Raw genomic sequence first — 12,491 nt, 5'->3', positions numbered from 1 at the left:
TGGCTCCTAAAGAACCTGCACCCATAGGAAGAGTCTCAAATTGGGACTCATAGCTCTACTGATAAATGCAATCGTGGGGGTGGACTTCTGGCACTACTTATGCTTCTCAACAGAATGGATTCCACATTAAAAACTTGGCACCACTCATAAGAGAACATTAAAGGGCAGAGGACAGTATATGTACAAAAATGTCAGAGGATGGCGTAGACTTTCCCATGGAGGCATTCGATTTGGAAAGAGTTAATTACATGAAAATAAGTTAAGCTAAAATTACCCCATGCCTAAACATTGTGTTTTTGGAGATGAACCATATACCATTTTTTTTTCTCAGAAAGACTTCTTTTTAATCTTCTAAAATAACAAAGTACCATGCTGCTTCAGCTTCAGTTGAGAGGTAGTTTGGAAGAAATTCAGAAAGTAATTTGGTTTCATTTTGGGATCATGAGCCCCCCCCCTTCATTATTTAGGAGCCAGAACTGACAGTGTCTTCAGTTTCTATTTATCTTGGAACTTTCAGAGACTGAATATGGTTAATAAAGAACAGCACGTTTGGATAAATACATCACATTTGCTGCCGCAGAAATGGATACAAGAAGCAAAGCTTTCACGCCAGGGTCCGTATTATACTGAAAATCTGTGCGTGGCACAAAGGAGCCATTGAAAGGCAAACGCCTTTTCTATAATAAAACATTAGCAAGCTTCTCAAAGTGCCTATTGATTAGGTGGATGGCTGGCAGCTCGGCTTTAGATACGTCTTCCTATACATTTATCTGCAGACCCGATTTGTTGCCAGGCCCATTTCCTTGGAGCAGTGTATAATTTTATTTGAAACAGCATTCCAAAGAAAGCAATTAGTCTATCACATTCTGTTCTAGCTCCTTCGGAGCTTCACTTACATCACTGGCACAACCTCATTTCAAGCCCAGCCTTGCTGTGCATGCCTAAAGTGGTTCATCCAAGGTTCTTCTCTACCGCAGTGCTACAGGTTTTAAAGAAATATGGATACTAATCATTATAATGCATCTATAATATGGATAACATTCACCAATAAATATAAGAGGGGTTATTTACCACTGGTAAAGATACAAATATTGATGCATATCATCCTATCTCATTATTATGTACAGACATCAAAATATGGGCCAAGCTGTTATCGCTCAGGTTATGCAATGTTCTACATATGGTTATCAGAGGACCAAACTGGCTTTATGTCGGGTAAATCAACAGCCTTTAATACAAGTCGTTTATATGTGAACTTAGCAACTCAACATGATAACGCCGGGCAGAGGACAATAGCTGCCTTGGATATCACTAAGGCCTTTGATATGGTAGAATGGCCATACTTATGGCAAGTTTTGGGTAGTCTCAAGATTGGCCCTAAATTCACAACCTGGCTGAAATTGTTATATCAAGCACCTAAGGCCTCCATAGTAATCAATGGGATCAGCTCCCAGGCCTTCCAACTCGGAAGGGGAACCAGGCAGGGCTGCCCATGTCCCCGCTTCTGTTTACCCTGGCCTTGGAGCCATTCGCACAAGCTGTGAGACAGCAGGAGGGACTGATTGGGTGGCGATTGTCAGACATGGAGAAACGCATACAGCTATATGCAGATGACACCTGAATATATTTAGGAGACCATGGTACTTCTCAGGGCTGGACTGAGAATTAAAATAGGCCCTGGCATTTCAGGTATACAGAGGCCCAAATCAGCCCACTCAGAGGCCCAAACAGCCCACACCAGCCCACTAAATACTGACTTTATATGGGACCTTATAGCAGCCCCTCTGGCATTTGCCAGAACCCACAGATTGCCAGTCTGGGCCTGGTACTTCTCCACAAACTCTATTTAATCTAACCACCAAATAACCACTTACCTTGGAATAGTAATTAAACTCCCTGTCTCTGATTTCTATAACCTAACTCTATCTCCATTATTAACAATCGTACAGCACAAGGTGAGGGCCTGGGAGTCCTTGATGTTAAGTCCGATGGGTAGAGTGCAGCTAGTTAAGGTGATTCTCCTGCCCAAAATAACGTATATCCTGCAACTAGCCCCCATTATAATAAAAAAAAGCATTCTTTACTAAACTAGATACTATTTTTAGGCAATTGATCTGGACTAACTCTAGCTCCCGATTGAGCTTAGCTACTTTAACTAGGGGGAAGCTGATGGGGGTGACTTTCCCGAATGTGTTTCTATACTTTCTTGCCACGCAACTCACTTAGCATCCTGGGTAGAAGGGGCAAGTCATCAAACATTATACTCCCTGCATAAGATTCTGTTGGGTGTGGGTCATTCCCCTCTCCAATGGCTACTTAGCAAAAAACCACTGGCTATGACTTATCAAAACCCTGTCTTGCTTGGTATGAGGGTGATCTGGTGAAAAGCAATGCAGGTGATTCAGTGTACTGACATCCCTCACCAAACCCCATTATGGCGCAATCAAGCTTTTCCTGGGGTAGCTATGCTGAAGCCCAACTTGGTATGGGAGAGGTGTGGCATATCTAAAATGAAGGATGTCTGGCGTGAGGATGGAATGGTCCCCTTTGAAGCGCATTATGCGCAAGTTAAAAAGATGCTTACATATACAACAGATTAAATAACCTATCCGAATTGTCCACATAGGACTGATTGAACAAATCTCCCAAGGCTCTTCAAAGGGACTTATATCAAAAATATACATGTGACTTCACTCTAAGATGTTTGAGACTCCGCTGGTCACTCCTTGAGCTACAGAGATAGACTCATCCATCTGTATTGTATACACAGGGCGTACTACTACCCTGCGAGGCTGCACAGTATTTTTCCCTCGATTTCCCCTGAATGTCCTAGATGCCACAATGATCAAGCCTCTCTTGTACAAATGCTGTGGGAATGCACATCTCTAATGCCGTTTTGGGCACTGGTACTTAATACGCTTGATTCAATTTTAGAGGTACAGCTTCCCAGAAATATAAAGGTATGCCTGTTTGGGATGGGGTTGAAAGACCTACTTACTTTCCATCAATGTTTGTTTGTCAATAAATGTGTCTTTGTAGCCAGATTACGAGGAGGTGGAAAGACTCTCTTACTCCTTCTGGTCCACAGTGGGTGCTTGAGATTAAAAATCTTTCTGCTCTGGAAGCACTTACTTATAAGACCAGATGCAGCCCCATCAAGTACGAGAAAATCTGGGGTAAATAGACAGACTGGGTAACGTAACTTTATTGTACAATTGTATACTATAAGATTAATGCCTCCTACTGTATACTCTCATCTTTGGACACAAATGTAACGATCTACTGCTGTATTTGATTACAAATTTATGTACACTTCAGATGCATATGATTATTGGTATGATATTGTAACTTTGTGTTGACTTTTGTGCTGCTCAAATAAAAATGCCTGAATTAAAAAAAAAAAAGAACAAATGCTGGGGAATGAAAGGGTGCAAAACTGAACCTATTACAGCCCATGGACACCCTAGAGGCCTGTACCCTCTTGCACTCTCTTTCTAAGAGAAGAGAAAAGAATTATCTTTATTAGTGGTACAGCCCTCCAAAATGTCTAAACCAACCCATTAGGTTATTGCTGTTCAGCAACCTGCCTTCATTGTTCCTTAGTGAGCCTACAAGTTTGTCCCACCAAAATTGTTCTGGAAAAAAAAACAGGGTCCCCTATTATCTAAGAATCATCAGTATGTCATTCCCAGGGCCTGGGAAGGATGAGCTAATGATCTTTAGAAACATGTCATTATTCCTTTAACAGAGAAGAAAGAGACATGGAGATGGGAGAAGAAGAAGCACTAGGGCCCATTGAAAGAGCTACAAGACATAAAGCAGCATTTAAATAATGAGGGACAAGCAATTTTTACAATTATATGTGGACTAATTATAATTGTTTTTTATTTTTAAAGGTGATGGTATGGGGCAATTATGGCCGAATGGAGAAAAAGCATTTCATGGGAGTGTCAAGAATACTTTTAGAAGAACTGGATTTGTCCAGCATGGTTATTGGCTGGTACAAGCTGTTCCCGTTCTCCTCGATGGTCGATCCATCGGCAGCTCCACTTCTCCGCCAATCTTCTCAGCTTTCCTTGGAAAGCACAGTTGGACCATGCTGCGAGAGATCCTAATAGTCAACAAGATGACATTCGAGATTTTTTTCTAAAAAAAAAAAAGCCACCACCAAGGTTTTGTTTCGATCTCTGACCTCGAAAATATTGCATGTTTGACCAGCTTTTCTGGAAATTAAAAGTAACCAAACATCCTTTCGAGAGAGAGAGAGAATGAGTGGGGGGAACAAAAGGGGGTTTAATTTCTTCGTAGGAGAGTAACCTTCGGTAAATGCCCTGAGTCTAACAAAAAACATCATCTAAATACCTCTATTCTCAATGTTCAATGTCTTCTACTAACCTAAATCTGAGATAGAGAAAGCGACAGCCGTCATGGTATCTTTTATTGTAGAGAAGGGTATTTTCATAGCTTTCTAATAAGAACTTTTTAAAAACATTCCTATAACTTTTTGCCTGAAGAAGGATTTAACTGGAAAAAAATGGTAAACCCAGTGGCGACACTTTTGTTGCAAACACTATTTATTTATTGTACAGCGAATATATCGTACTGATTTTAAAACTGTGCCAAACTTGCCAGGAAGTGTCTTTACTACTTGGTTAATGCAGTTAATAAATCACTTTTTGGGGGAATGAAACATATGGCGCCATTGAATTAGAATAGACGATAGAATAGAATAGGTTCTGTACATTGATCAGGGAAGCACTAACGCAGTGCTATTGACCAATATAATTTAAGCCATTGTATACCAGCAGAATCTTTTATGAAATACTCCAGAGCATGTCGTGAGCATTAGGAGAAACCTATACCGTAGCGCTAGTGTTTTTACGGTAGAACTCCCATGTATCGTAGCAGTGAATGGGTTCAGTAACAAACGTCTCTTCCCACTCCGGCGAGATATATGTGCCGATTCTAGAATAGATCCGTGTTGTAGACAATCCCATCGGATTTGTTACAGGTTTAAATATTGATATAGTTTTAAAAAGAAGAAACTTGAATCGCAGATTAGAAAAAAAAAATTTAATTATCTGAAGATCTTGAATATATATTTAAAGTGTGTCTCAGAACATAATATAATTTCTCTCTGCTATGCGTGCACATGAATAACATAATCAGATCTTTTTTCGCTCCTCGCATCACGGAGGTCGTTGATAATAGGGGGGGGGCGACGACGTTTAAAGTCGTTTTTTCTTCCACAAGGGAAATGTAGAGAAGAAAGCTTTTGTTGGATATTTTTGCTGCTACTTATAAATAAAAACCCAATACCAAAATGATAGTTTTTGTGTATAGAGTAATATGAGGAATAGAATATGTGAGCGTTTATTATTCTCTGTGTGTGCTCAGTTTAATGTCTCGGGTTTGCACCTGACTGTTGACACAGTCGTATATAAGGTCTGTAGATGCCCTTGCACAAGCACTAAAATTCTCTCTGTTCCTAATGGTTTGATAGACATGAATCATACCTGCGTCTAATTAATTGATTATGTGTTTTTCCCAGTATGCTAATCTCTTGGTACCCAAAACTTTAACAATATGTTATAATGTGTTAATATTTGTCGTACGATTGCCATCGGGATCACTTTTTGATCCTTCACTTCACCTGTTAAGAAGGTTGCTTGAGCAGAAGGTTCTAGCGGGTTGTCATCTTTATCAACTAGCTTGTGGTTGAGATGTTCTCCTAAAGATACAAGTTCCAGCATCTTCAGCTGTGACAATGATGGGGATTGTACTTCAGTAAACTCTACGAAGCTACAATCAGCCAATCCTTCAATAGCATAACCTTAATGGAGATGGTTAAACTTCACTTGAACGTTCTGGTGGCTTAATCAAAATTTTTACATCTGATTCTGTTCCCTACTACAGTTGCTTCCAGAAAATTCTGTTTCTAGAAATCTAGAATCTAGCTGATTTACAATAGAGTAGACTCAGTGGAACTACAAGCTCCCTATCCTTCAATATCAGAATATTATTAGATGGTTTAACTTCTCTTGAACATTGTGGTGGCTTCATCTAGCTAATCGTCTCAACACTATACATCTGATTATGTTCTCTATTACCACTGCTTCCTGGAAATTTACATTTTTCGAAAGCAAGACAGATCATAGATTTAAAATAGAGTAGCCCACGTGGACCTCCAAGCTCCCTATCCTTCAATAGCAGATTATTAGTGGTAGAGCCGAGATGGTTAAACTTCTCTTCTTCTTGACGGCTTCACCTGGCTAATTGTATCGACACTATTACATCTGATTTCTTTCTCTATTACAATTGCTTCCAGAAATCTTTGCTATTCCACCATAGATTTACAATAAATTACTGCTATTTGGAGGGACATTAGGCCAATAACACAAATGACAGCAGGAAAATTGCATAAGCAGCCAAGCTGATTAGGTTAGAATGGTATTGATTGCCTGTGCTACTCACAAAGGAAAGAATAGTGAAATATATATAGAATGTGTACGTGTATTTGCCTATTACACATGCATGAAACTAGAAGATAGTCATTAAGCTGATAGAAATTATTTTTTTATTAAGAATAAGATGACCTTGAAAGCAAATATATATATCATTTATATGTTGGCTTTTTTCAGATATTTTGATTTTACAGAGTTATTTACATATTAAGTATAAACTTATTGCCTGCACAAAACATAACTTCTCTGTATATTTGCATTTATTTGTGGGAGCTGACATCTTGATGAACATTTTCTCTAGATAACAATGCCTCTTCTGTGGTCGGCTCTGAAGAATATACATATGTCAGATCCCACTCGAGTGTACATGTAAATAAGGACATTTTCAGCAAATAATATATTTCTTTACATTATACTCAATACTAGAGTGTCGGGGGTGGGGGTGTTCTGATTGTGAAGGTCTACCTAGCTGTAGAACATTTCCATGAATGGAATACATATTTCAGAATTATCTTTATACTGCGATCGCTTTACATGGCTGACAAGATGATAATACTTATGGAACCATGTGTTTATAACTTGGAACATCCCTGGTGCTTAAATTCTCTTATTTTTTCATCTTCTTATATAATCAGATGCTACTAAAAATTGGTATAGGGCCACTCTTATAGAGAAACCTTTTTATTTTCCAGTCTAATTCTTGGAGCCAAGACTTTGGTGATGACTATGGCAGCTTAGTGTAGGCATCTCAAGCACTTTCCACGCCAGAATAATAGTGCCAAAGGGAGATGCCTACAAAATGTGATTTGTTTATATAAAGTATGTATGTTCCAAATATGGTATGGATTGAGCTGTATCATGTCTAGTATTTACCCTTTCTGACATCGTTTCAGGAAATGGGTCAATGGAAAAAGGGATTTGTCAAGTGGGAAATGAAATGCAGCTTTATAGGCGTTATGCATGACTGAATATTACAAAGCGGCCACACACACACGCGAAGAATATAATTCGCTGCTGTATGTAAAGATTGTGAAATTTGAACCAGTGTTGCACTTTGTTTTATGTAGTAGGTCATGTTATTATACTGTATGAGGGCTTTTCAATATTTCCGGTCCATACCTGTTCTTTAGAAATCACAGAATCGGCTCCATTTTGTCAACCTTTGTTCCCCTACACTTGAATTTGGCCGACTCATTATTAACTTACTAACAAGGGTTTTAGGAGAGACTCTAAACCATAATGGACAATTAGCTCTCTACTTAGTGAAGTATCTCAAGGTACTTCTGTAGGGTCTCCTGGGCATGTGGAAAGCCTGACGTATCTGACTTGTTGGCCATCAGACTGCAGAGTTAAATGAGCTACAGGATTGGCTGTGACTCTACATAGAGATAAAAAAGGGGATTTATGGGATCCTTAGATTGGCCACAAAATAAATATATATAGAGAAAGACCATGTTAATTACATTGGGTCTAATGCCATAGAAATAGATAAACAAAATCTCTCCTAATCCAATTCTCAGACCCTTCGATTATTCTCTCAATATTTATATAAAATTGCCAACCCCAAGCACCCGAAAAATTCAAGTGCATCTGGCAGCCATTGTCTTAAAGCTCCGGGATATGTTTTATTGCTGAACACAAAATGCTCGCTTAAACCCATATGTTCGCATGAAATATGAGTTACCATTCGTTTTGTGTCTGTGTCAGCAACTTTCTCTTTTTTTTAAAGAGGGAGAATTTTATTCAGTATGCACTTTATGTTTTATTTTTGTATTCTCTATATTGAATGTCTTTGAAATGTTCTGTTTTTTTTTGCACTGAAATGTTTATCCTTCTGCATACCAAACTAAAATGACATTTAGGGCTTAGGCATATTGCTTCATTAAAGAAGACTGTGCATTATGTACATTTAATAATGTTTTTTTTTTTCTTGGTAGGATGATTTTTGAAGCATGCTGGGATAAAATAGAGGAAATTAGAAGAGCGTTAGATCTGTGAACTATTTTTAATCTAAGATGTGGTTATTTATAAACAATTATGGCCATTATTCCTTTAAAGAACTACTTGCTGTAGGCAGAGCCATCTGCAAGATTTTGTTTTAGGCCACATCCTGGAACAGCAGAGCTTACATTTTTGTGGAAGTAAATGGGACTTTAACTGTTTGCTTGCTGGCTTTTCCATGGATAATCCAATCCAGAAACATTCGATTCTACATCGCATGGAGGCAAACGGTTAAATGTTCCTATATGGACCTAGAACAGAAGTCAGGTCCAAACTCCCGAATCAGGGTCTTGTATCTCAAACGTTTTCATGGAATCACTTTAACCCCCATTTCCATGAGGGGACTTGTCAACCTCTCTGGATACTAAAGGGCTTAACCCAGACATGTTGTTTATCAAAGCAATAAGGCATGACATTTCCTCCATGGCTCCGTCAATGTATATGATGGGCTCAAACCAATGTATTACCTTGACAGGTAATGTTTTAACTAGTTAGTTGATTAACATAGGGGCTAAACCTCATCAATGCAGTTGCCCATGGCAACCAATGACATGTCTGTTTTATTGACTACTGGTACCTGCACAGGTAGAGTTTAGTCCCTATGTGAGTAAATCAGCCTCATAATGCCCTGATGATTCACCTCGGGCTTCATTTTTCCTCTAATTGTTCATTGTCTGTAAGATCATTTGAAAATTGTTGCACCCAGCATTGTTAGGGAAACCATTAAGGCCAGCGTACATCTCTGCATGTTGTCTTGTTTTTCCACTTTAAGAGCAAAGAGTCATAGGGAGAATTCCGGAAAATTTGCCAATGCATTTTAAGCAACCCAACACACCAAACACCTTAAATCTCCATTTGGAGCATGTATTTACCCTTATTCTTGGGCTACTAAAAAGTTGGTGGGTAGAGTTCCATTGTCCTGATATCCCCAACAACTGTTGGCCAGACTGGCCTGCCAGAGCACCAGACTGTCTCCCAGTACTCCTAGACTCTAGTGGACCCCAGAGTAAGAACATTTCATCAACCCTTATTCCCACCATAGGCCTACAGAACACCTATATCATTTGGCTCTTACTGCTCTAATTGTAAATGTAGGCCCTTTATATCTGGCTCTTTAATGGGTTCTAGGGTGACCAGTCCATCACTGATTATGAAGGAATATGAAATTAACATTTGTTTCCTGGAGAAACAATGGAGTAGATGTAGAAATTGGAAAGTTTGTTTTGAACACTTTTGTATTTTTAAAGACTTAATTTAATTAAAACATTTTAAAGAGAAAAACATTCACTCTGTATTTGAGCTAAATTCAGAAGCTGAATTCTTAAGATGTTTCTGTTTCTGTCTGAAATGTCCTCCAGAAAATTAAATTGTTAATGAGGCAAGCGTAACCTAAAATTAGTAGGACATTAACACCTCTTTTTCTTATTGAACATTTGTTAGCCTGGGAAAAAAAGCAGATGGTCCTTGTAAATGATGGATCATTGATAGCCTACAATCTGCTCAGCATTTTGTAGACTTGTCTAAAGGGAACATCAGCCTTCAGTTGCTTTTAATTTCAGTTTCAGTGTCGGACTGGGGTCAACTCGGGCCCACCAGAGAAGCTCATGTTGAAACCCTACCTCCCGGTCTCATTGGGTCTCATTAAAGTAAATTTGAATTCCTTAAACTACCCTGTGTTGCCCACCAATGCCTTTTTTTCATGATAAAACATAAATTCTAGAGTCTTCAGCAACATTGCTGGAAAGGTTTTAGTCTTGCCTAGAACATGCAGTTTGAGGCTTGAAGTAGTTGAGATTGGAGATTGAAAGGGAGACAGACTCCTAAATTCTCAGGCTGCATTGTTGGCACACTTGAAGGTTCATTCTGATTGGCTGTTTAAGCAGCTAATCTTTCAATGTTTCTTGGTACCTCTTAACTTAGTTTTGTTGATATGATGGATATACGTTGAGGTTCAACATATATTGGGTTATCCCAGGGGACTAATAGAAAAGGTTGCTCCAAATTAGATGTATGCAATGGATTTTGGATTCATCAAGGACCAAAATATGGCAAATTCTCTGGGATCTGTATGATATAAGTACATAAATAAAGGCCATCTTGGACTTTGATAAATCCAAAATCTCAGATAAAGTGGAAGCAATTTACTCCATGCCCTAGTGAGGATTTATTGAACTTGAATAAATGAAGACATGGTTCTCTTGTTTAATTTCATATGGGGATCTAGAGTATGGCTTGTGTAGAACATCATACATATCAGTCTTGTTGCAAGTCTTTGTTGGGTTTATTGTTTTGGTGACCATGTAGTGGTCATAGATAAATGTTATCTTCTACATTAACAATGGAGAAGACCTTAGGTGAGGGGAAGCTTTATGGGGATATAACTATATATACAGATTTTACAGGATTGTTTAGAATCCCTAATGGACCAATGGCTGTTCTGGGAAATTTAACAAAAGATTGACCATTCCTTTAACACTGCTGGGTATAAACGATACCATGTGTTGATCATGAGATCTCCGCTGCTTGATTTGGCAGAATCCATCCATTTCAAAATTTCAGATCCATACATTGATCCAAATCCGCAAAAATACTCAATTTATCAGCATTGTAAATAGCATTCAAATCCGTTGACTTTCATTTTCGCTCTCTGCGTGATACCCCCACCCGTATGAGCCTCAGGGGTCAAAAACACTTTATAAAAAGCCACACGTAATATTTGAAGACCAGTTTTTTTAAAAAAAATATATAATGTTTTTTGTCTGTCATTAACCTTGTCCAAAGAAAAATGAACTGTATTTAAATAACAGGGAAAGTAAATATTTATTATTAAAAAATGGGACTCTGAAGACACGTTTTTGTTTTTTTTTTAAAATACAAAATCAAGATATTTCAATTGTACTAATTATTATGAAAAAAAACAGTACAATAGCCCTTAAAAAAAAAATGTTTCTGTAATTATAAAAAAAAGTGCATGTGCCACCGTTTTGAAGAAATTTCCTACTTTTTTGCAAGAAAGTGGCATTTAGAAAAAAAAAATGATAAAAGGGAAATTGTTTTTTTTTTTTTTTGTTTTTTTTCAAACCACCAATAAATATTGTCAGGTGCATGTAGATCTAGTTGCGGCCTTCAGAGTAGATTGTACCGTGCATATCAAATTGTAGTTCGTTTCAATGTTAACGTTCTGCCGGCAGTATTCATTGATATGGAGCTCGATACTGCAGTTTGTATACATGGGGGAATTATACATGATGTACTTACTTTACTGTCTGTACAGTCACTTCGGAAGCTCTGTATCGGTCAAATAAAGACATTATTGTTGATCTTGAGGTGAACTGTTCATACTAGTTGCTAAAATAAAATAAAGACTTTTTCTTATAATGTGTTGCTTTTTTTTATTTATTTATTATTATTTATTTTAGTATTAATTTATTATCATTATGTATTACTGGCTTTCATTTGTGGTATGATTTCAGTAAAAATTCAATTACATATTTGCGGTGTAAGCGTCTACCCCCAGGATACTGTCATGGGGAAAAAACATTTTTTTCAAAGTAAACCAGTTAATAGTGCTGCTCCAGCAGAATTCTGCACTGAAATCCATTTCTCAAAAGAGCAAACAGATTTTTTTATATTCAATTTTGAAATCTGACATGGGGCTAGACATTTTGTCAATTTCCCAGATGCCCCTGGTCATGTGACTTTTCAAACAATCCCTAGTGGAAAAAAGAATCCAAAAACCAATTGATTTAAAGAGGCCCAATAGGATCAACGCGACTCCCATTGACTTGTACAGGACCTTGGCTACTTTTACCTGCCGAAATTTTGTATTAGACGTTTTCATGGTTTCTACACTTTATAACTCTCAAAAGTACAAGGTACTGTTTTTATAACGAGAAAAGGGAAACATTTTGTCATCAATTTTGCTGAAGAAAAATCCACTCTATTGGGTTTGGCCTTTCTGTACACCTGAGCTTTCTGGATGCCAGGTTTCCAGATAAAAGATCTCATACCTGTGCCTCTTTATTT

The 12,491-nt window shown here is 37.9% G+C and overlaps 1 protein-coding gene across 2 annotated transcripts in view; it reads left to right on the top strand.

The window, feature by feature from the left end:
- The window catches only part of LOC121398029 (regulating synaptic membrane exocytosis protein 4-like), a 51,831-nt gene extending 47,493 nt beyond the window's left edge, over positions 1–4,338 (top strand). For both annotated transcript variants that reach the window (XM_041576412.1, XM_041576411.1), the window contains exon 6: positions 3,897–4,338. In XM_041576412.1, coding sequence (XP_041432346.1) covers positions 3,897–4,115 — 219 coding nt within the window. In that variant the 3' untranslated portion in view covers positions 4,116–4,338. The remainder of the gene's footprint in view (positions 1–3,896) is intronic.
- The last annotated feature ends 8,153 nt before the right edge of the window (positions 4,339–12,491 follow it).

The sequence above is a fragment of the Xenopus laevis genome, chromosome 9_10L (genome assembly GCF_017654675.1).
Source record: "Xenopus laevis strain J_2021 chromosome 9_10L, Xenopus_laevis_v10.1, whole genome shotgun sequence".
Taxonomy (NCBI): domain Eukaryota; kingdom Metazoa; phylum Chordata; class Amphibia; order Anura; family Pipidae; genus Xenopus; species Xenopus laevis.
This window is presented reverse-complemented; position numbering and strand designations above follow the sequence as displayed.